This window comes from Chelonia mydas, chromosome 8 (genome assembly GCF_015237465.2).
Source record: "Chelonia mydas isolate rCheMyd1 chromosome 8, rCheMyd1.pri.v2, whole genome shotgun sequence".
NCBI classification, from domain to species: domain Eukaryota; kingdom Metazoa; phylum Chordata; order Testudines; family Cheloniidae; genus Chelonia; species Chelonia mydas.
In genome coordinates this window covers 102,745,852-102,767,005 of record NC_057854.1, presented here as the reverse complement: position 1 = coordinate 102,767,005, position 21,154 = coordinate 102,745,852, and the positions used below count along the sequence as shown (strand labels likewise).

The 21,154-nt window shown below is 59.1% G+C and overlaps 2 protein-coding genes across 6 annotated transcripts; one reads left to right on the top strand and one right to left on the bottom strand.

Moving 5' to 3' along the window:
• Positions 1-606: 606 nt before the first annotated feature.
• LOC102935537 (selenoprotein Pb-like) lies at positions 607-13,882 on the bottom strand. 5 transcript variants are annotated; one of them, XM_037907498.2, is made up of 6 exons: positions 13,649-13,729; positions 12,588-12,641; positions 10,898-11,127; positions 10,336-10,548; positions 7,384-7,519; positions 607-5,432 (listed from the first exon to the last, which is right to left on the bottom strand). In XM_037907498.2, exons 3-6 carry the CDS (start codon positions 11,104-11,106, stop codon positions 5,196-5,198), a joined length of 795 nt encoding a protein of 264 aa, XP_037763426.1. In that variant the 5' UTR covers positions 11,107-11,127; positions 12,588-12,641; positions 13,649-13,729; the 3' UTR covers positions 607-5,195. The 5 variants fall into 5 exon arrangements, with proteins under 5 accessions (XP_037763426.1, XP_043377237.1, XP_037763425.1 ...); XM_043521302.1 differs by having other exon boundaries at positions 13,536-13,703; XM_037907497.2 differs by lacking the exon at positions 12,588-12,641 and having other exon boundaries at positions 13,649-13,882.
• A 2,833-nt stretch (positions 13,883-16,715) lies between these two features.
• HPDL (4-hydroxyphenylpyruvate dioxygenase like) lies at positions 16,716-20,482 on the top strand. Its single transcript, XM_007061670.4, has 2 exons — positions 16,716-17,059; positions 18,401-20,482. The coding sequence occupies exon 2, from the start codon at positions 18,429-18,431 to the stop codon at positions 19,671-19,673; it is 1,245 nt and encodes a 414-aa protein (XP_007061732.2). The 5' UTR covers positions 16,716-17,059; positions 18,401-18,428; the 3' UTR covers positions 19,674-20,482.
• Positions 20,483-21,154: the final 672 nt, after the last annotated feature.

Sequence of the window (21,154 nt, the reverse complement as noted above, 5' to 3'; positions counted from 1 at the left end):
CAGTCTGGGAGAGACGTCTCTCGCGGTGTAACATGGTGAGCTCGGGTGGGAGGCTGGGCACAGCACAGGGAGGCTGGTATTGTGCTGGAAGGCGGTATTGCCAGCCGTCGGCTGGGTCTTTGATCTATAGCCAAGCACAGACCTGGGTGAAGCTGCGGGGGTCTGGTACCCACTGAGGCCTAGAATGTTCCCCGGTGTTTTGGAATCGACCAGACCCGGCGTTCAGAAGTTATTGCACTACGGACGCATATGTACCAAGGCCCAGAGCCGCAAAGGTCTTTCGGTGCCTAACTCCCAAACCTGTGAGGGTCTGGGCCAGACCTCACGTCTCCTGGCCAATTAACCCCTCGTGAATACTTGGCACTCAGTACACACAAAAGGGGTGAGGTAACATTTGGCCTCGCTCATCAGCAGAAGTAGGTCCAATAGTAGATCTTACCTCACCCACCTTGTCTCGCTAATATCCTGGGGCCCGCAGGGCTACCCCCAGGCTGCACCGCTTTCAGCTGAGGCTCTCAAAGGGCTTTGCGAAGGGGAGGCGTGCAGATGTGTGTGTGTCTTATCATCCCAGTTTTACAGAGGGGGGAATTGAGGCCCTCAGAGATGAAGGGCTAGAGTCTGCCACCTTTATTTGTGTTGATTTGACTCAGCAATTAGCCCCGCAAGAAACAATGGGGTGACTCGCTAGTCAGTCTGTGAAGGGACTTGCCCAAGGTCAGCGAGCCACTCAGTCGGACAGTGGGGCAGAGAAGCCCACAGTCCTGGCTTGGAGTCCCCTGCTCTAACCATTCGTCACCCTGACTCCCCCTCTCTCCCCACCTCCCCAGCCCCGGATTTAAGAAGCAGCTGAAAGCCTCTTAAGCAATGTAAAAAATACAAACAATGGAGCTGCCTCCTCCTCACAAACTAGCGCATGCGTCAGTACGGCTGGAAGGGTTTGGTGAGCTCATTCCTGGGACTGAACAGGAAGGGAAGCCAGACTGGAGGTGCAGGAGAGCGGCAGGTTGGGACTGAAAGACATTGGCAGAGCTGTGGGGAGATCCCAGGACTGGAACGGAAGAGGGGCAGCGGGTCGGGATTGAAGGGACTGGCGGAGCTGTGGGGAGATCCCGGGACTGGAACAGCAGAGGGGCTGCGGGTCGGGATTGAAGGGATTGGCGGAGCTGTGGGGAGATCCCAGGACTGGAACAGCAGAGGGGCTGCGGGTCGGGATTGAAGGGACTGGCGGAGCTGTGGGGAGATCCCGGGACTGGAACAGCAGAGGGGCTGCGGGTCGGGATTGAAGGGACTGGCGGAGCTGTGGGGAGATCCCGGGACTGGAACGGAAGAGGGACTGCGGGTCGGGATTGAAGGGATTGGCGGAGCTGTGGGGAGATCCTGGGACTGGAACAGCAGAGGGGCTGTGGGTTGGGATTGAAGGGACTGGCGGAGCTGTGGGGAGATCCCGGGACTGGAACAGCAGAGGGGCTGCGGGTAGTGATTGAAAGGATTGGCAGAGCTGTGGGGAGATCCCGGGACTGGAACAGCAGAGGGGCTGCGGGTCGGGATTGAAGGGATTGGCAGAGTTGTGGGGAGATCCCGGGACTGGAACGGAAGAGGGGCTGCAGGTCAGGATTGAAGGGACTGGCGGAGCTGTGGGGAGATCCCGGGACTGGAACAGCAGAGGGGCTGCGGGTCAGGATTGAAGGGGCTGGCGGAGCTGTGGGGAGATCCCAGGACTGGAACAGCAGAGGGGCTGCGGGTCGGGATTGAAGGGATTGGCAGGGAGATCCTGGGGCTAAACCAGTCCTGATTAGAGGATGAGCTACATGTGGGTTGAATTAGGTGCTCCCAGGGTAAAAAGAGCAGGAAGTGGCAGGAAAAGGGGATGTCATAAATATAAAGGGAAGGGTAAACACCTTTAAAATCCCTCCTGGCCAGAGGCAAAACCCTTTCACCTGTAAAGGGTTAAGAAGCTAAAATAACCTCGCTGGTTCCTGACCAAAATGGCCAATGAGGAGACAAGATACTTTCAAAGCAGGAGGTGGGGGAGAAACAAAGGGTCTGTGTCTGTCTGTGTGATTCTTTTGCTGGGAACAGAACAGGAATGGAGTCTTAGAATTTAGTAAGTAATCTAGCTAGATATGCGTTAGATTCAGTTTTCTTTAAATGGCTGAGAAAATAAGCTGTACTGAATGGAATGGATATTCCTGTTTTGTAACTTAAGGTTTTGACTAGAGGGATTCTCTATGTTTTGAATCTAATTACCCTGTAAGGTATTTACCGTCCTGATTTTACAGAGCTGATGCTTTTACTTTTTCTTCTATTAAAATTCTTCTTTTAAGAACCTGATTGCTTTTCATTGCTCTTAAGATCCAAGAGTTTGGGTCTGTGTTCACCTGTGTAAATTGGTGAGGATTTTTATCAAGCCTTACCCAGGAAAGGGGGTGTAGGGTTTGGGGGGATTTTGGGGGGAAAGATGTTTCCAAGCAGGCTCTTTCCTGGTTATATATTTGTTAGACACTTGGTGGTGACAGCAATAAAGTCCAGGGGCAAAAGGTAAAATAGTTTGTACCTTGGGGAAGTTTTAACCTAAGCTGGTAAAAATAAGCTTAGGGGGTCTTTGATGCAGGTCCCCACATCTGTACCCTAGAGGTTAGAGTGGGGAAGGAACCTTGACAGGGGAGGCCCAGGAAACAGCAGTTTGGGTGCAGAGAGCAAGAAAGCCCCTGCAGAGGGGAAGGTGCAGGAAGCTGGAGAAATGTGTGCTGGGAGAGCCCGACTGAGGGGCCCTGAGGCAGGAGAGGGTTGTGGCCAGCTGGGGTGAAGCCTACACGAGTCTGTTTGTTCTCAACGCCGTTGTGCTGGCTGCTGGGAGAGAGACACTGAACTAGCGTTGGGGGCCGGAGGGGCTGTGTGCTGGGAGGACTAAATAAAGGGGATCCCTTCCGGGGTCTCTTCAAATTCTGGTGTGAACTGGGAGTTCTCCAAGGGCCTCTGAAGAGACGGGGTGGCCAGCAAGTCAGGGTGCGGCAGGGCAACCTCTGTCTGCGAGGCGGTGCCCAAGGGGCAACCAGTGGCCACGGGGATTGCGGCAGGGCGGTGGTTTGATTTTCCAGGAGCGCCGTAAAGCCTAACGCCACACAAGGGAGGCAGGACAGCCCTTTCCTCCCTGCAGCTGAACCCTCCCTCAGCGAGTCGGGGTTTCACTGACAGACTCAGGGAGATTCCAGTCCCACCCCTGCAACTTCCTGATGTTGCTCCCCTCACAAAGGGTGGGTGTGTGTGACTGTTCTCGGCTTGCAAGGGCAGGTCGTGCTCTGGAGTGAATTTCAGGAGGGCTAAGGCCAAGACAAAGGCGAGCCACCTTGGGTGAGCCAAGCAGTTGTCAGCCTCCAGCCTGCCTCGTCTTCCAGCCACCCCAGCTCTCTGGCCCTCGTGTTTCTTCCCCCTGCTTCCCTAGTGAGTGATCCCTGTCTTGGTCTCTGAGCCATACTCCCTTGGCCTCCTTCCCTCAGTCGCCCTCTGCCAGGCAGCGGCTGCTTTGGACCAACAAGTCCTGTTTGGTCCCAAAGCAGCAGACGCGCCCAGGGGTCCAGCGGCTGCTCCCAGGTCTGGGGAGCTACCACAAGCATATATGGTACAGACCCCTCTCGGCACGTACACAGGACAGGTTCCACAGGGAGCTGCCCTCCAGCCTCAGCTGGTGCTGCCGCAGGGGCCCGGGTATGACCAGAAGCCCAGGAGAACGTCCCCTCTTGCAGCCGTCCAGCTTGCAAAGCCAGGGAGCTGCATTCTTGGTGCATCAGGCTGCACGGAGGCCGTCTCATCCCCCCGACCCTGGGGGAGAGAGGGGAAGAGGATGTGGCCTTGACACCACTTGCTACAGAAGCAGGGTGGAGAGTGCTTGGCCCTGGAGGGAGATGGCCAATTGCAGCTGGCCTCTCTCCTGTCCCAACCCCCTACCCACCCCCAGGAGCGCCTGGCTTGGGTGCTGTGACGCTGGGCCCCAGAAACACAGCGTGGAGTGGGGAGAAGATCCTGAGCTCAACTGGTTCCTTGCTGGGGGTCCTTAACTGCTGCCCTCCCCACGACCCCACAGGGCTGGGGGAGCCCTGGCCTCGCCCCGCTTGCTGGCGAAGGAGCCTGTGAAATGGGAATTCCCAGCGCAGGTGCCGTGGAAAGCAGGGCTGGGCCCGGTTCACGCCAGAGAGGTTTATTTGCACGGCTGTTCTGCATGACAGCTCTTTCCCCCGTCCCCAGCTGCCCCATCACACCCCTTCGACCCTGGGGGTCGACTCCCCTGGCTCGAGGAGCTGAGCTGTGCCCCCATGATGAGCTGTGCCCCCAATGATGAATTGCCCCCATGTAGCAGCCCCTGGATGCTACCCTGGCTGATGGGTTTGTGAGAGGCAAGGGCCAAAGCTGGAGGGCTGGGACTTGTGGAGAGAAACATAGGGACAGCAGATGTATGGGGCTGGGAGAGCTTTGGGAAGGGGCAGGGAGGGCTGGCAGGTACGGCCCACTGTCCCATCCCACCCTCCTGCCCCATTCACCACGTCACAGCAAACCTTCCCCCGGCCCCATGCCGTCCCCCAGTGGCTGCCTTCTCAGGAGCAGTGTGGGTAGCAGCATCCAGGTGCGGGGACGGGACTGGGGCTCGGGGTTATAGGACCAGAGCCCTACCACCCTCAGCACTTTGCCCTCAGCCCCTTGCCCCCTGGCAGAGGACGGTTCTGACTCCCACTCCCCTGACATGCTTTTCTGCGCAGCGTCAGCCCGTGGTGACCGGGGGAGCCCGGTTTGCACCACGGGCTTCATTGAGCGCGGACAAGCAGGATCTGTGGAGGAAGGGGTCAGAATCGGCCCCAAGGTGGGAGACTGCGGTGCCCCTGTGTGTTGGGGGCGGGGGATATTCCCCGCGGGCAGCTGCGATGCAGAGGGAAGGACGCGGAAAGGCGCGGATGGGCCTTGGGGGTGGGGGGCCTAGCGGGGCCGTATCTGGTGCCAAAGGGGCTTGTGCTGCGTTCGAGGTTTCGTTTGGGCAGCGCTATGCCATTCACCACCACCGGGGAGCGCTGTGCAGGCAGGGGTATCTGTGCGTGGGAGACCGAGTCCCACACTGGTGAATGAACCTGGCCATCCTGCCATGCGGTGAGCTCGTGGCATTTCCACAGCACGGGGATCACCCCAGTGAGCCCACCGGGGCACCCCCTTTATGCCACATCCCCTTCCTTCTCCTCCTTGGGCGCTGGCACCTCCGGCTGCTGCCCCCGGCGGGGGTCTTGGTGGTGGCTGTGGGTGGGGGAGGAGGCCTGGGGATCGCTGTTGCTGCCGGCTCTGTGGTGGTGAGGGCGGTGGGCTTTGCTCTCGTGGGGGGACGGCTCCTGTTCCTTCTCTTCCAGCTCAGGAGGCTGGCTGAGACTCTTGGGTCCCTCTGCTGTGCCATTTGCCTGGGAAGGTAACATCAGGGCTGGTGTGTTACACAGACAGACATGCATGTACACTGCTTTGGAATGACTTGGCTAGGGGGTCTGTCACCACTGCCCCCTACTGGATAGAATCAGAGTGGCATCATAAACCCTATATTGCCAAAAGGGGGTGGAGAGTCTCTGATGGGGTCTAAATTAGCTGTTACCACCCAAGAAAGATCTTGGAGTCATTGCGGATAACTCTCTGAAAACATCCACTCAATGTGCAGCGGCAGCCAAAAAGGTAAACGGTGTTAGGAACCATGAGGAAAGGGATAGATAATAAGACAGAAATTATCATATCGCCTCTCTAGAAATCCATGGTATGCCTACACCTGGATACTGCGTGCTGATGTGGTTGCTCTGTCTTAAAAAAAAATTGGAAAAGGTGCAAAGAAAGGGAAGAAAAATGATGAGGGGGATGGAACAGCTTCCATATGAGGAGAGATTAAAAAGAGTGGCACGTTTCAGAGATGACTAAAGGGGGATACGATGGAAGTCTATAAAATCATGACTGGTGTGGAGAAAGTGAATAGGGAAGTGTTATTTACTCCTTCTCATAACACAAGAGCTATGAGTCACCTGATGAAATTAACAGGCAGCAGGTTTAAAACAAACAAAAGGAAGTATTTCTTCACACAATGCACAGTCAACCTGTGGAACTCCTTGCCAGGAGATGTTGTGAAGGCCAGAAGTATAACTGCGTTCAAAAAAGAATTACACAGGAAGATAAGAACGGCCATACTGGGTCAGACCAAAGGTCCATCTAGCCCAGTATCCTGTCTACCGACAGTGGCCAGCGCCAGGTGCCCCAGAGGGAATGAACAGAACAGGGAATCATCAAGTGATCCATCCCCTGTCGCCCATTCCCAGCTCCTGGCAAACAGAGGCTAGGGACCCCAACCCCATAGGCGCTGACTGGAGTACCTATGCGGGAAAATGGTGGGTGCTGAGCACCCACCGGTAGCCCCCTGTCAGCTCCACCACCACCCCCCAGGGCTTCCTGCCTGCTGGCAGGCTCCACAAATCAACACCTCCCCCTCCCTCCCCGCACCTCCCGCCTGCCGCGAGCAGCTGTTTCATTGCATGCAGGATGCTGGGGGGGAGAAGTGAGGACGTGGTGCGCTCGTGGGAGGGGGCAGAACTGGGCTGGGAAAGGCAGGGTGGGGATGGGTCGGGTCAGGGAGAGACAGGGTAGGGGCAGGACTGGGTGGGGCGGGGGTGGGGGTGGGGCCTTGGGGGGAAGGAGTGGAGTGGGGGCAGGGCCTGGGGCAAAGCCGGGGGTTGAGCACCTCCCGGCTGTTTGAAATGTCGGCACCTGTGACCGTCCCTGCCCATCCTGGCTCGTAGCCATTGATGGACCCGTCCTCCATGAACTTATCGAGCTCTTTTCTGAACTCTGTTCTAGTCTTGGCCTTCACAACATCAGTGATCAGTTCATGGAGGACAGGTCCATCGATGGCTATTAGCCAAGGTGGTCAGGGCCCCACCCCCATGCTCTGGGTGTCCATAAACCTCCGACTGCCAGAGGCTGGGACTGGGCGACAGGGGATGGATCACTCGAAATCGCCCTGTTCTGTTCATTCCCTTGGAAGCATCAGGCCCCAGCCACTGTGGGCAGACAGGACACTGGGCTAGATGGACCTTTGGTCTGACCCAGTACGACCACTCATGTTCTTACCATAACCCCTATATTGCTAACAGAGGGTGGGGAGTCTCATCTCCTGCTGGTAGCAGGGGGCTGTGCTATGGGAACAGGAGGACGGCAGCTCTCCCTGCTGCTGCCCTGAGAGTCCCTGGGGTGCAGTATCGCGACCACCATGAAGCCGTAGGCGGCTCGGTCAGGGGATGGGTCAGTTCAAAGGCCATGGGGGCAGATGAGGCCTCCAACCCCCATGCGACCCTGTGGCCTGCCCCATGAGCTGCTCCTTACCTCCTGGGTGCTGTTGGAGGAGAGGGAGCAGGTGCCGCAGACGTCCTTGGCGTAGGTGAAGCGCACGGCCGACTCCACGTAGCGGAAGTGCAGGAAGCTGTAGGGTAACGGGATGTGGAAAGCCAGCCGGCCGCACCTGCAGAGCAAAGCCTGGGGATGAGTGACGGAGGCCGGTGCCCCAGAGAGCAGGACAAGCCTCTTGGCTCAGAAAGGTGCAGTGGGCAGCAACCCAGCTTGGCACCCTTAACCCTAAAGGCCTTCCCCTATTTCCTTCCCCAGCATCTACCCCTCCGGCCCCAAGCCACACAGGGAAAGTGAACGCCACCCTGCTCTCCTCTAGTGCGTTCCATCAGCAGATCTCAACGCACTTCACAAAGGAGAGCAGGGTCATCATCCCTGGTTTACAGATGGGGAAAGTGACTCACCCAAGGTCACCCAGCAGGGCTGGGAATAGAGCCCAGGGCTGCTGACTCCCGGTCCAGTGCACTAGGCCACACTACCTCCTGGGGCTCCCTATCAGGTTAGGCTGAGATGCTGAGCTGCTCCCCCAATTTACCTTAACACCAGCTCTGCCTTCCCTCCCCGCCCTGAAAGGCCAGTGCTCCCGTAGTGAGAAATCCCCGCCGTCTCCTGCCCCACCCTTGCACGTTCCCAAGACACTTGCACGGTGCCTTGACTTAAGAGCGAGGGCTGGTGTTGCCATTAGAGTGCACGAGACGCGTGTGTTTGTGCGCTGCTGCCCCCTGCTGGAAGGAATCGGATCCGCTCACACGTTAGTGACTCTGTCACCCGCGAGTGGCCACGGGCATGAGACGAGAATAAAAGCCGTAATGCTACAAACAGATGCTGGTGATTCTCCTGCAGCTCGGGGGAGAGAGGCTGGGGAGAGCACCAAGTCCCGCGTTCGATACCACTGACTGGGTCGTACGGGGTCACAGCTGGGTTATGCCAAGTGGGGCTGGGCAGAAGGAATGGCCGGGGGAGGAGGATCAGTGCTAGCACCCCTTCCCTGTTCCCAGGCACACATGGGCCTCGGGAAATGCTTCTCCGCCACCCTGGCTAGTGGAATGCCCAGCCCTAGGGGTACAAGGTTGTGGGTGTGGACCCAGAGGGGCTGGCACTCCAGAGCCAGCACCCCGCCAAGGATCCAGGGCAGAGGAGGGGCGTCTTTGCCTTGCTTTACAATAGCTGTGGGTAAAGGGAGGGGGCTCTGGGGGCTGCAGAGCTCCTTCCACCCTCAGCTACTGTCAGTGGCAGAGCCAGGGAAAGGCCAGCGCCTCTGGACTGAGGGGAGGAGACGCACAGGCCAGCTCCAGAGAAAGACACTGAAGGCAGGTGGGAAAAACCACAGCTCCAGGAAGGGCTTGTGACCTTCACAGTCTGAATCCCTCCCTTTTTTCTTGGCAGTTCCCAGCCCCTCCAGCCCACTGCGCTGCCCCAGCACATCCCAGGGCAGGTTGCTGACTGTGCTGTGTGATCAGCACCCCGTCCCCAGGCTTTCCGGCTGGCCCCTCCACTGGCCAAAGTTCAAGGGTCCCTGGAGCAGGTGATATCGGAGGGTTAAGACAACAAGGCAGGGAGCAGGTTGCACGACCGAGCCAGGCGGGGGCCCTTGGTGCCGAGGAGGGGCAGGGAAATGGAGGGCCTTGGGGGCAGAGGGATGGGCACAGACACAGAGAAGTTGGATCCCCATAGTGTGGGCTGCCTGGGACTAGGGGGTTTAGTCTGGCTGGTGATAGATCTTGGGGCCGGCCCCCCAATCAGTGGATCAGGATCTGAGTGAAGTGACTCTCAGGGATTTGTACAGAGACTCCCTTGCTATTCCCCTTGCCTGGCCTCCGCTTGTCTGTCTGTCTGTCCATCTACCCTCCAACTGTGAGCGCCTCAGGGCAGGATGGCCCCCGCTGGCATGTCTGGAAAACGCCTGGCAAGCTGTGGGCATTGCAATCAATAATGAACAATATCGTCCTCCCCCTGGGCATTCATGGGGGAGGGCTCGGCTGGCTCTGTCCGAGCTCTTCAGAAGCAGAGCAGACAGCTGGGGCGGTGGGTGGTGGTACCAGCAGGCCAGGTTAGAGCCCCCCCGGCCAGCAGCTACGTGGCCATTTAGGCTCAGCAGCGGTAGCGCGAGCAGGAGGAGAACACGCCGCCACCATCACTTGGCCTTTCCCTAGTTCTGTCCTCCCCGGATCCTCACGTGCATCACTGGCACGAGTTAACCTCACGTCCCCTGCAGTGAGGTGCAGAGCAGTTAAGTGACCTACCTAGAAGTCATACAGCAAATGAGTGGTGAAGCTGAAAATAGAACCCAGGAGCCCTGGCCTCCAATCCAATAACCACTAGGCCACACTCCCCTCTCAGGGTCAGGAATAGAACCCAGGAGTCCTGGCCTCCAATCCAATAACTAGGGTGACCAGCCGTCTATTTTTAAAGGGACAGTCCCATTTTGGGGACTTTTTCTTATATAGACGCTTATTACTCCCACCCGTCCCGTTTTTTCGCAGTTGCTAGCTGGTAACCCTACCAATAACCATTAGACCATGCTCCCTTCTCAGGGTCAGGAATAGAACCCAGGAGTCCTGGCTCCCAGTCCAATAACCACTAGGCCACGCTTACCTCTCAGGGCCAGGGATAGAACCCAGGAGTCCTGACTGCTCCTTCCCTATGTGTGTCACTGTGTTACATTCCCCCGCCCTCCCCGACCAGGTTTCCCCCAGGCCAGTTGGGGGGGTTAGCCAGGTCCCCGGAGCCCTGCAGCCTGGCTGGATGTGCTCCATAACGCTTCGAGGTCTTTTCCTTGACCAGGAGCCATCGGATCAAGGCTGCTCGGACATGCCGGGCACAGGCTAAACGCTCGGAGCCTGCTCCTTAGAAACGAAGGCAGACCGGCTGGTGTGCGCCCCAGAGGGGCAGACGGCCCTGAGGAGGGGCTGCCGGGTCCTAGGCACTCACCGGTCGTAGATGAAGAAGTCGTCCTTGTCCCCGTCTAGGATCTGCCAGACGTCCGGCTCCAAGATCTCCTGCTGGTAAACGGGGACCCCCTCTGGGGCCAGGCGCTTCAGCTCCCAGAACATGGCCCTGGAGAGCGGCGCCTTCTCGTTCACGATCATGTAGCTGATGTTGGCCAGCCCGTCCTGGGACAGCTTCTCACGCAAGCCCCCGAGACTGGGGAGGTGGGGAGAGTGGGGGTGAGGCACAGGGCCACGGGATCTACCTCTCGCTAATGCTCTGTGTCACGGTCATCCCGCCACCCCCCGGCGCAAACACCAAAGAGGAAGGACGTGACATTGCCCCGGATTGCTGCCCCTGCCCTCTGGGGATGAAGGGGGGGGGTGTCCATGGGCCTCCATAATCCCTCTGCGGAGGCTGCCAGCAAAGGGGCCAGAGCTAATTAGTGGCAATTCCCACTGGAAAATGGACAGAGACCCCCCAGCTCCCCACTCCCCCTTGCCTAGCTCCATTTTCTGCGCCCCACCCAGGCCTCCCTGTGGTGCATGCCCCAGCCTTTGCTCACCTGTTGGCTTGCTTCAGGCAGAACTGTCAGCTGGCCTTCAGCAGGGCCACCACCGTCACCTGCCCCAGCGCCCCTGCCATCGGGGCCGTCCCGTTGATCTCCCACAGTGGAGCCGGCTGGCAGAGCCGGGTCTTGTTCTCGGCCACTTCTGCCAGCGTGGCCGCCACCAGCCCCAGCAGGGTGGCCAGGGCTAGGGTCGGGAGCCCCATCCTAGCCACCCCCTCCTCGGCCTGGGGAGCGAGAGGAGTGGTAGAGACATGCTGGCATTGACCATTGCTCTCGCATGATCAGAAGGGGAGTAGCTGAGACACGAGACGGGGTCGGCTAGACACAGCCACTTTTCCCCCAGCCGAGCTCCTCTGAGCTGGGGCGGCAGGGACGACACTCCAGGTTAGCTCAGACACAAGCTCCTGATACAGACCCATGCAGGGGCATGCACCTCCACACCCTTTCCCCCACGATCCCCAAGGAGCCTGAGCAGACCGCCTTCCATCTCCACCGCGCTGTTTACCCAGAAGCATCCCAAAGCACTTTACCAACAACGCTGTAAATACAGGCATTGTTCGCCCAGCACTGAAATGCAGCCATCTCTGGGGTGGAACGCAGCATCTGTGACCCACAGCATAGCCACCCAACAGAGGGGAGAATTCCACATTCAGTGGAAAGAGCGGAGTCTAATTACCTGCCGGCTGGGCCACTCCGGCTAACAGCCCTTCTCTTGGGGACAGTGCTGGGGGAGCTCTAAATTAAGTCTCAGCTGAAATACAGCACCTCGTGCTGTGCTGGGGTGTTGGAGTCAGCACCAACTCAACAGGGAGGAAGCCCCTCGCTGCACCAGCCCGTGTGGACCGAAAGCCCTTGTCATTTGTATCCCAGCTAATATAAGTGCAGGTGTGATCCATCTTTAAAGGAGCCTGATCTTTATAACAATCATACCAAGCTTCTTGCCTATATAAAATCCTGCAGCAGTGAGTTCCACATGCTACTGTGCATCATAAACAAACACAATCTATTTCTCCAGGGATCCTGCCAGTGACCTAGAAATAGGGGCCCTCCCTGGACCCACTATCAAACCCCTTCATCCCTCAGCCCGTACATATTCTTTATGAGGTGGGGGGGGGAACAGCTGCCACTTCAAAACTAAACCCACCCAACCCGGTCCCAGCCCCCCACACTGACATAAAGGCTCAGCTGTGCCCATTGTGTAGAACAGCTGCCTATTATAGTGGCGTGATAAGTCCCTGTTTGTACTGGCTAGCGAGCAAGTGGTGGGTTTTGCAACATTTGCCCGAGAGCACAAAGCTGCATTGATTTCCCGGGAGCGATACAAACGTGCAGCCGTTCAGTGCACGTGCTTGACTGGAAGGCAGCGTTCTAACGGCTCGCCCGGGCCAAGGGGAGCCAGGGCTCGGGTTCTAGTCCAATCTCTGGAAGGGGGGGGTGTCTAGTGGATAGATTAGGGGCCTGGAAGTCAGAACTCTTGGGTTCTAGTCCAATCTCTTGGAGGGGAGTTGGGGCTGGTGGATAGCTTGGGGACTGGAAGTCAGGATTTCTGGGTTCTGTTCCCATCTCTGGAAGAGGAATGGGGCCTAGTGGTTAGATCTGGGGACTTGGCACCAGCATTCCTGGAGTCTGTTCCAAATCCTGCCAGTGACTTGCTATGGGATCTTGGGTAAATCCCTTCACTTACCTGTTGCAACTTTAGGGTGCCAGTAACAGTACCGTTGTGCCTCAGTTTCCCCACCTGTAAAATGGAGGCTATAACTAGTCTGACCTACCTTGCAGCGGGGTCGTTAGGGCTAATGAATTAGTGATGGTGAAGCACAGACACTCCATGGAAAGTCACGCAGTACAGTGAGTGCAAAGTATAAAAAGCCATTCAAAGCAAACCGCTCATTCCCGCCCCCAGGACACCAGCCCGGAGTGGGAGGGCTTGTCCCTAGGTGTTTAGCCCAATAATTGCCTTTTCCCCTCACTCGGCTCGTCCTGAAAGGTCTCCTGGTTACTAGTGTTTACAGCTTTCCCTAGTTTTCCTTCCCACACGGCCCTGTTTACTCCTGGTGAATGTCCACAGCTGCAGCTCATGGAATGATTCAGCCAAGATTTTAAACACCCAGCCAGTCAGGAACCCGGAGCACCAGTCCCCAGAGGCAGTCGCATCTACAGCATGTTATGGCCTGACAGTTACTGCTCTCCAGCAGACAGGCAAACAGAACCCGCTGCATGCATTGGGGGAGGAGAGGGGCGTTTAATGATGCTTGGGGTGGGGTGGGGTGGGGCAGCATCAGGAATTTCCTGCCTTTTCCACTGGGAAAAATCTCACCCAGCTCTTTTCTGCCTTTCAGTTCCCTTGTGGGGCATAAACCCAGCCCGGCCCGATGGTTAACCCTGCATCACACCTCTGCCATGCTGAGCCAACATGTCGAATGCAGAGCCCCATAGTCCCCCCCAAGTCTCGACTGATGAGAGCCCCCCCCGGACACTGGCCTGAGAACAGAGAGACGGTTTGTAGTATCATCCCTTTTGTACTAATTCTCTCTTGGCCCTGCAATGCCCCCAACCCCCTTCCCCCCCCATGCCCCCCCCAAGCCAGGAATTTGTTCCAAGCCATGTGTACAGAGCATACCCCTGGCCTCACCCTGACAGGACCCACAACTCCCTGCACTTCTCAGGATCAGGCCCTTCACCCCCAGCATCCTCAGAGTTGCCCGGTCCCTCCCCCCCGAAGGAAACCGGCCGGAGATACTCTGCCTTCTCGCCCGTGTCCGGTGCCGCTGTCCCGTGCTCGGTGCTCTCCCGGGCGGGCCAGGCACCCCCTCCAGCCCCCAGCTCTCCTTTTATCTCCTCACCCGGCTTGCTCCGCCCAGGAGAGAGGGAGGAGACTGGGGGTGGCCGCAGAGCTCCCCCCCCACACACAGTGGGGAACAACAAGCCAGCCAGGGCCTATCGGTGCCAACCGCCAGCCCCGCTCCTTGTTCACTCAAAGGCCCCTGCCAGGCCCCCCTGCAGCGGCTGGGCCTCGGGGTCACAGCCAGCTCCCCCGGGGCACAGAGCCCCTCCCGGCAGCGCCGCTGGGAAAAGGCGCAATGTTGCTGTAAAAGCAGTCAAGTCAATACCCGCCCCCCCCGCCCCCCGCACACACACACCAGGCTGGGAGGGGGCCGCTCCTCCCAGATCAGCGGGGGGGTGTCACTGCTCAGCTGGGAGGCAAACCCGCAGCAGGCCCTGATCGCTGAGTCAGTAGCAGGCGGTCTTAGGAGCCAGCACCAAGAAGATACCTCAGTTTTCTGCTGGCAATCAGAGGAAGAGCGTTAACTCTGGTGCCCCAGCATGGGCAATTCCAGCCGGCCCCACCCACAGTTTCAGCTCCAGGCAGGAGCTTTCTCTGCTGCCTCCCCTCCCAAGCAGCTGCTCTGGTTTGCCCCAGAGGTGGCTGCACAGCAGTGGTGGGTGACGTAATCCCTTGTACAGGGCTTTGCTCTCAACGGGGCTGGAGAGAGGGACATGTGGTGGCGCTTTGCTGTGTGTGGCTGGCATGGTTTGCCTCGCCAGGTAGCGAGACAGTGAGCTCTCCGCCTTCAGGCCTGCTAGAGAGAAACTGGGGGGGCTGCTAGGGGGTGGGCGCTGGGTTGGCCCATCACTGCTCAGAGAGCAACCCTGCCTGCTTGGGAAGAAAGCTACTAGCAGGGAGGGAGCCAGCTGGCTGGGGAGAGGACGTGGCCCAGGGACCAATTAGGGTGAAGGCTATTGACAAATTGCTGGGGGGGGGCTCAGGCCTGGGAGTCAGGCTCACTGCATGCTCTTGGGGACATTGCTTAATCTTTGAGTGTCTGTTTCCCCATCTGTACCAAAAGGATCTCAAAGCACACACACACACCCCTCCCCCCCCGTTCCAGGAGCCGCGCTACTCCCAGACTCAGGTGGGGAAACTGAGGCAGAGGGGCTGTTTGTTACCCCACGTTCCAAGACACGCGTGTCAGACAGGATAAGAACACGGATCTGCTACTGCTTTGCCAGTGCATTAACCCATGACCAGGGCCTTCTTTTGAGCACCTAACTGAACCCCCCATCAGTGTTTCTCTCGTTACTTGGGGGGAATTCAGCAAGGAAGCTTACAGGCAGGCCACTGAATAATGGCTGCGCTTGGGAAGAGAGCGGGGAAACTCGCTGCCTGGACACTGGGAAAGGGACACACACCGTGAGCTCTCAGCAAATATTTGAGCAGCTATCGCAGGGGGCTCTGTGCAAAACCATGATAAGCGGGGGAAGGGCTCTGCTCTGAACCCGAGGCCCCCCGACTGCAAGGACAAACAGAGCCCGGGCAAGGGGCAGGGTTCCCAGGTGGAGGATTCGCGTCGCTCCGACTCCGAGCACGCAGAGACATATTGAGCGTAGACAGTGCTTAATTCGTCCTGAAACCGGGGCGGGGCGCGAGCGAGTTCTGTTACTTTCATAACTGCTGTGGCAAGGCCGGGGGGCTCGGGGCTGCCAGGCCCAGAGGTGCCGGGGCTCAGTCCAGGCTCAGATTAATCACTGAGCACGGGCCAGTACGTGCTGCCATGTGCTCCCAGGGCCCCGGCCCCAGCAGAGCCAGGGCCAAGTGGAAACCACCTCCCAGGTCAGCATGGCTGGTGCCCGTTGCTTGGCCTAAGCAGCACAGAGGCTGTAGGTCAAACCGGAGCTGCCTCGAGCTGGGTGGGGGAGGCCAGGGTGCAAACAGAAGGGGGGGCTATGGGTCGCAGGAGGGGCATTTTCAGAGCTGGGGGAGGGGAACCCAGCACTGGCCTTGCAGAGCAGGGGTTGGGAGCTTCAGGTCAGAACTGAGCTGTATCTACTCTGGCTTGTCCTAGTGCGGTCAGCATCTCCAGTGAACCCCAGTCCCCCCAGATCTCAAAGCAGGAGCAAGAGCTGGGGGGAATGTCAAAGGTCTGTCTCAGGACAGGCCCAGCTCCTCCTGCCAGGGACACCCTGACTACCAGAGCATTCGAATGGCTTGACCCCGCCATACAATCCACTGAGCGAGCCCCACCACTAATAGGAGCAGGCCCCCTACCACAGCGGTCCCCTGCCCCACCCCTGCTCCACCCCAGCACCAGCGCCGCAGCGCAGAAGGGGTAACCAGCCAGATCCAGACAGGGCTTTAGCCTCTCAGTAAAGCTGCTTACTCCTCCGTAACACCCTCTACCGCTGCCTTAAGAACAAGCCCTCGCGGCTCCTGCTAACGGCGGGTGCAACCCCTCGGCTTTCTCCTTCCAGCTCCATCCGCCCCGAGCAGCCAGCACCAACGCCATGGGGGAGTCTGACAGTCACTGGGACAATAAATCCATCGCTTCCCCGACCTGCCAACCCCTTTGCCGGGCTCCAGGGCCACTCAGACCGCCATTGGGACTCAGCGCCTCCTACTCTGGAAGCATCGGCCCTCCAAGCCCCCCACCACGTGGGCTAAAGGAGAATCTCCCCTAGCTGGTAGCAGTGCAGGGTCTATAGCACACAGTTGAGCAGTCGCAATTCCAACCACAAGAGGGCAGCGACACCCCCCCCAGCTCATTTTCCTACATTTCCATTTAAACCCGATCCCCTGTTGGGGCTATGAGTCCACGTCCCTGCTAACACCTGTTCTCTTGTTCTTCCAATCTGCCGCTCTGAATGTGCACCTTGTTCTTATACTGGGGCAGCCGGGCAGGATTTCACTGGTACCTCCCGGCATAACAGGTGTATTATAACCAGGAAACTCAGCTTATCGGGAACAACATCCAATCCGAGCTGGAAGGATCATCCTTGGGCCCTGAGTCCAGCCCCCTGCGAGCCCAGACCGCCCCATCGTATAATCCTGGGCACAGATTTCTTTTCAAGCTCCATTTTCTACCTGGGTTGTTTCTTTCTCAATTCTCCCCCGCCCAAGCCAGCCAGCGCCCTCACCCTGGGGCCCTTTAAACTGGGGCCTGAGCCATCTCCTTGCAAGGCTGGGGGGGGGCACACTCAGCCTGCTCCATTTCCTGCCTGTCCTCCCCTGCCCTGTGCCGCAGAATGGCTCTTTCCCTGGCATTTCCTCTTTGCTCTCTGCCTGCAGCACGTGGCTGGGGCTGCCGTGTGGGTGCTGGCCCTCGCCTAGGCAGCCGGGCATGACACCAGCCATTGCCGGGCTTTGGTACTTCATCACAGGTGAGGTGGTAAGGGATGCTGAGCGGGTCAGGCGAGCGGAGACATGCACAGCTCCTGGCTTTGCAGTGAATGAGCTCCCAGCAGGACCAGCCTGTGCAAGTCAGGAGGGGTGGCGGAGCCAGTCTGATCAAAGGCACTGGTGATGTAAAGACCCCAGGTTTGGGTGGGGTGGGAATCAGCGTTGATTTCGTTGACCCAAGGAAGCAGGAGGCCATGGTCAAGCTGGATGAATCAGTGTCCGTTACGGATTGATACTGTCATTTGAGCTGTGCGAGACACACCAGGATGGTGCTTTTCAACTGGTGGTCCGCGGACCCCTGGGGGTCCGCAGACAGTGTCTAAGATGTCCAACGGGGGCCGCACCTCCAGTCGAAAATTTTTAGGGGCCCGCCCATGAAAAAAAGGTTGAAAACCGCTGCCCTAGACGGACAGTCCCTCACCAAAGAGCTTCCAGTCTAAGCAGGAGGCTCTGGAAAGACAAGATGCCCTGGGAGGGAAGCGCAGGGGGGAAAGTTGGGATTTTATGATGATTTGTAGTGTGGTTGCTCCTAGAGGCTACATCTGAAATCGGGGCCCCGTGGTGGTCTGTGGCTGAGGCTGCTAGGCCCTACCATAATGCAAAGTAATAACTGGGCTGGATGCCGTAGAATGAATGCAGAGTAAGAGACAGTCCCTGCTGTTTATTATTAGTTTTAAATTTCAGATTACGGTCCCATGTGCATGAATAGCGCTGCTTCCTGCTGGGCAGAATCAGAACCGCACTGGTAACATTTAGTGCGGTGTGTTTCTGTCGGTGGTTCCGCAGGGGGGTCCGCAGATGGTGTCCAAGATTTCCCAAAGGGTCTGCGCCTCCAGTCGAAATGGTGTCGGGGTCCGCAAAGGAAAGGGTTGAAAGCGGCTGTGCTGGTGGGTTTCAAGCTGCTGCTGGGAAGTTGGACACGGTCCTGGAGTGCAGTGGTGACAGCCCCGGGGTCCCCCATGTCCACACGACACTCCTGCCGATGGTGCGCGTCCTCATCAGGAGTGCTTGCATCAGCTGAAGTGGGGCTGTGGGCGGGGTCCTTCCTTTGACATTAATACTGGCTGCTTCTGTGCAGCAGGCAAGACGTCAGCGTCCCCCATATTAATTGGCATTGCGGGGGGCCTGAAAAACATTGGGGGCTGATTCTGTCCCCAGCAGGGGCAGCAGAGAGCACTGGGCCATACAGTGCAGTGGGGGTTGATTCTGTCCCCAGCAGGGGGCGGCAGAGAGCCCCAGGCCCATACAGCACAATGGGGACTGATTCGCTCCCTCCTGGGTGCTGGGCTATATGCTCTAGTCTCTCTCTCTCTCTCTCGCAGAGTTCAGCGGGTCTGACCCCACTGCGCCATGGCTGCCCCTCTGAGCCGGCTGTCCCACATCGCCTTCCACGTCCCCGCCGGGACGGGCCTGGTCCGCGACCTGGTGGACAAGTTCCGCTTTCACCTGGTCGCGTCGCGGGTGACGGCGTGTGCCCGGCAGCTGGCTCTCCGCAAAGGAGCTGCTGTCTTCCTCGTCAACGAGAGGCTGGGGGAGGCCCCCCCGGCCCACACGTTCCCGTCTGACCCCACCCGGCCCGCTCCGGCTCAGCAGCCCCCGCTGGGCCACGGCGACGGGGAATTCCTCTACGACGTCAGCCCCTCGCGCCCCGTGAGCACGGCCTCCAACGTGTGCTTCGAGGTGCAGGACGTACCCAGCGTCTCCCGACGCCTCCAGGAGCGGGGCTGCCCCCTGGCGATCCCGCCCACCGACGTGACGGACGACGATGGCTCCGTCACCTACTGCGTGGTGAGATCCGTCGTGGGGAACGTCAGCCACACCCTGCTGGATCGCTCCCGCTACCGGGGGGCGTTCCTGCCTGGCTTCCGCACCGCTGGGGACGTCCCCAAGGGGCCGCGGGACCCGGCCGAGGCCACGCACTTCGATCACATCACCTACGCCTGCTCGCGGGGCAGTACCCGGGCCGTGCTGGACTGGTACCAGCACTGCTTCGGCTTCCAGCGCTTCGTCGTCAACAGGCAGGAGGACGCGGCCGAGGGCTACCGGATCCGCGGGCGCGGCGTGGGGCTGCGGCTCACCGCCATGCGGTACGGGAAGGGCAGCGAGCCGGGGCTGGCTGACGACTGCAAGTTCGTCCTGGCCGAGTCCCTGCCGGAGCCAGGGAAGAACCAGGTGGACACCTTCCTGGAGCAGCACGGGGGAGCTGGAATCCAGCACATTGGGCTCTACACCGCGGACATCGTCTCCACGGCCCGGGCCCTGGCGGAGGCCGGTGTGCAGTTCGTCGAGCCCCCCCGGGCCTACTACAGCGAGGCGGGCAAAGCAGAGGAGATCCGGGAGGCTGGGCAGGACCCCCGGCTCCTGTCCCAGCATGGCATCCTGCTGGACGGTGAGCTGGCTGGGGACGGGGAGGGAGGTGGCAGGGGCTCCAGCCCACGCCAGAGGAGGTACCTGATGCAAATCTTCACCAAGCCCATCTTCCCCGAGGAGACCTTCTTCCTGGAGCTGATTGAGCGTCGGGGAGCCGCAGGATTTGGGGAGGGCAACATCCGGGCCCTGTGGAAATCCGTGCAGGCCTATCTGGACAAGGAGTAGAGAACCCCCCCTCGCCTTCTCCCCTGGTGGGCTGGGTCTCACAGCGGGGCCATCCTCTCCTGCTGGGGAACGACCGGAGGCCAACACTCCCCTGAGTGACGGGGGCTGGCTGCCTAGGGAGCTGCACTGACAGGCTAGTGGTGGACCCAGTGCTCCATCCCCAGGTGATGGCCCTGCCCTGGTGGGAGGGAGGGAGGGGACAGACCCAGACCAGCTGTTCGGTCAGAGAGCGGGAGGTTGGAAGCTACTTAAAAGCTCCCTGGGACACGCTGTGTGCCTTGATGGGTGGGATTCATGGGGCAGTTCAACTGTTCCCACCCCAGAGACAAACCCTGGCCCCTCCCCCAGCCCCACTCTGCCAACCCTCCCACGGCACGGCTGGATTGGCTCATTCTGATTTCCTGCTCCCTGGGCCAGCAGCTGGATTTACTGCCAACGTTCATCCTGCAGCTTTGGACCCCACAAGCTTTATGGGTGAATTTAGGGACCGTGAGCCCAGCAACTGCTGCGCCACCCCTGGGGTGGAAGGTGGCAGCAACAGGGCTGGGGTGGGTGGAAGGCAGAGTCAAATGGGAATGACGGGGTGAATGGCAGGGAGGGCGCATCCCTGGGAGCAGATATCCCAGCTGGCCTGAGAACTGGCTCTGCATTAATCTCAGCACTATTCGCTATTGGATGGGCCATGGGGCTGAGGGGCGTCTCTCTGAGGAGCTGGCCACTGGAGATCCCATGTCCTGTCTGCTCACCCTCTTCCCCTCCAGGGCAGGACAGTTCCCCCTCCCTGCTCGCTCACTTTGCACTGAGGCTTCCCAAGTGGCTCTGCAGGGATTTAGCTCTCCGAAGGCAGCTGCCGGGGAATCCTCTCCCTTTCCCCACACGCCAGGTGCCAATCCCCTGGCTGGAGCGTGCGTGTGGTGCCCCCACCGGGGCCAGTACATTGGCTCTCCCTGCAGCCAGGCACCCGCCCCTCGTGAATGAGCTGTTCCCTCGTTCTTGTTCAGTTCATGGTTTTCAGTCTGATTTACAAGACTCTCCCCCAGGGTTTCCCTCACACTCCTGCCGCTCTCGCTGCGAGTGGATACTCGCTTACGGGTGAGCGCCTTATTGTTCACTTGAATTTAGTCATTAAACTGAAAACTGATTTTCCCGGTTCCGTGTCCTGTTGCTGGCGGTAGGGGGTGGGCCGCACCCTGGCGTGTCATTTACTCACATGATCGCTTCTGCAGAGCCAGGTCTGTGCTACCAAGTAGCTCAACCCCAGTGCAGAGCCCTGCAATGCGCCTCCGAGAGGCTGCGGCTGAAGGACACCCCGGCTAGCGTGGGAGAGGGCGGCCTGCCTGCTTAGCAGGGATTGCCACGGAGTTCACACTGCAGCTGAGCACCGAGTTCGTTTCTGGGTGTCCTGAGGGGTGCTGCTGGGGCCCTATGCAGATCTCTGATGTCAGGGCCAGCTCCCACCCAGTCCCCCTCTGCTACACCAC

Bases quoted from the DNA above. Each gene is read 5' to 3' on its own strand.
- HPDL (XM_007061670.4), top strand. From the start codon at position 18,429: ATGGCTGCCCCTCTGAGCCGGCTGTCCCACATCGCCTTCCACGTCCCC.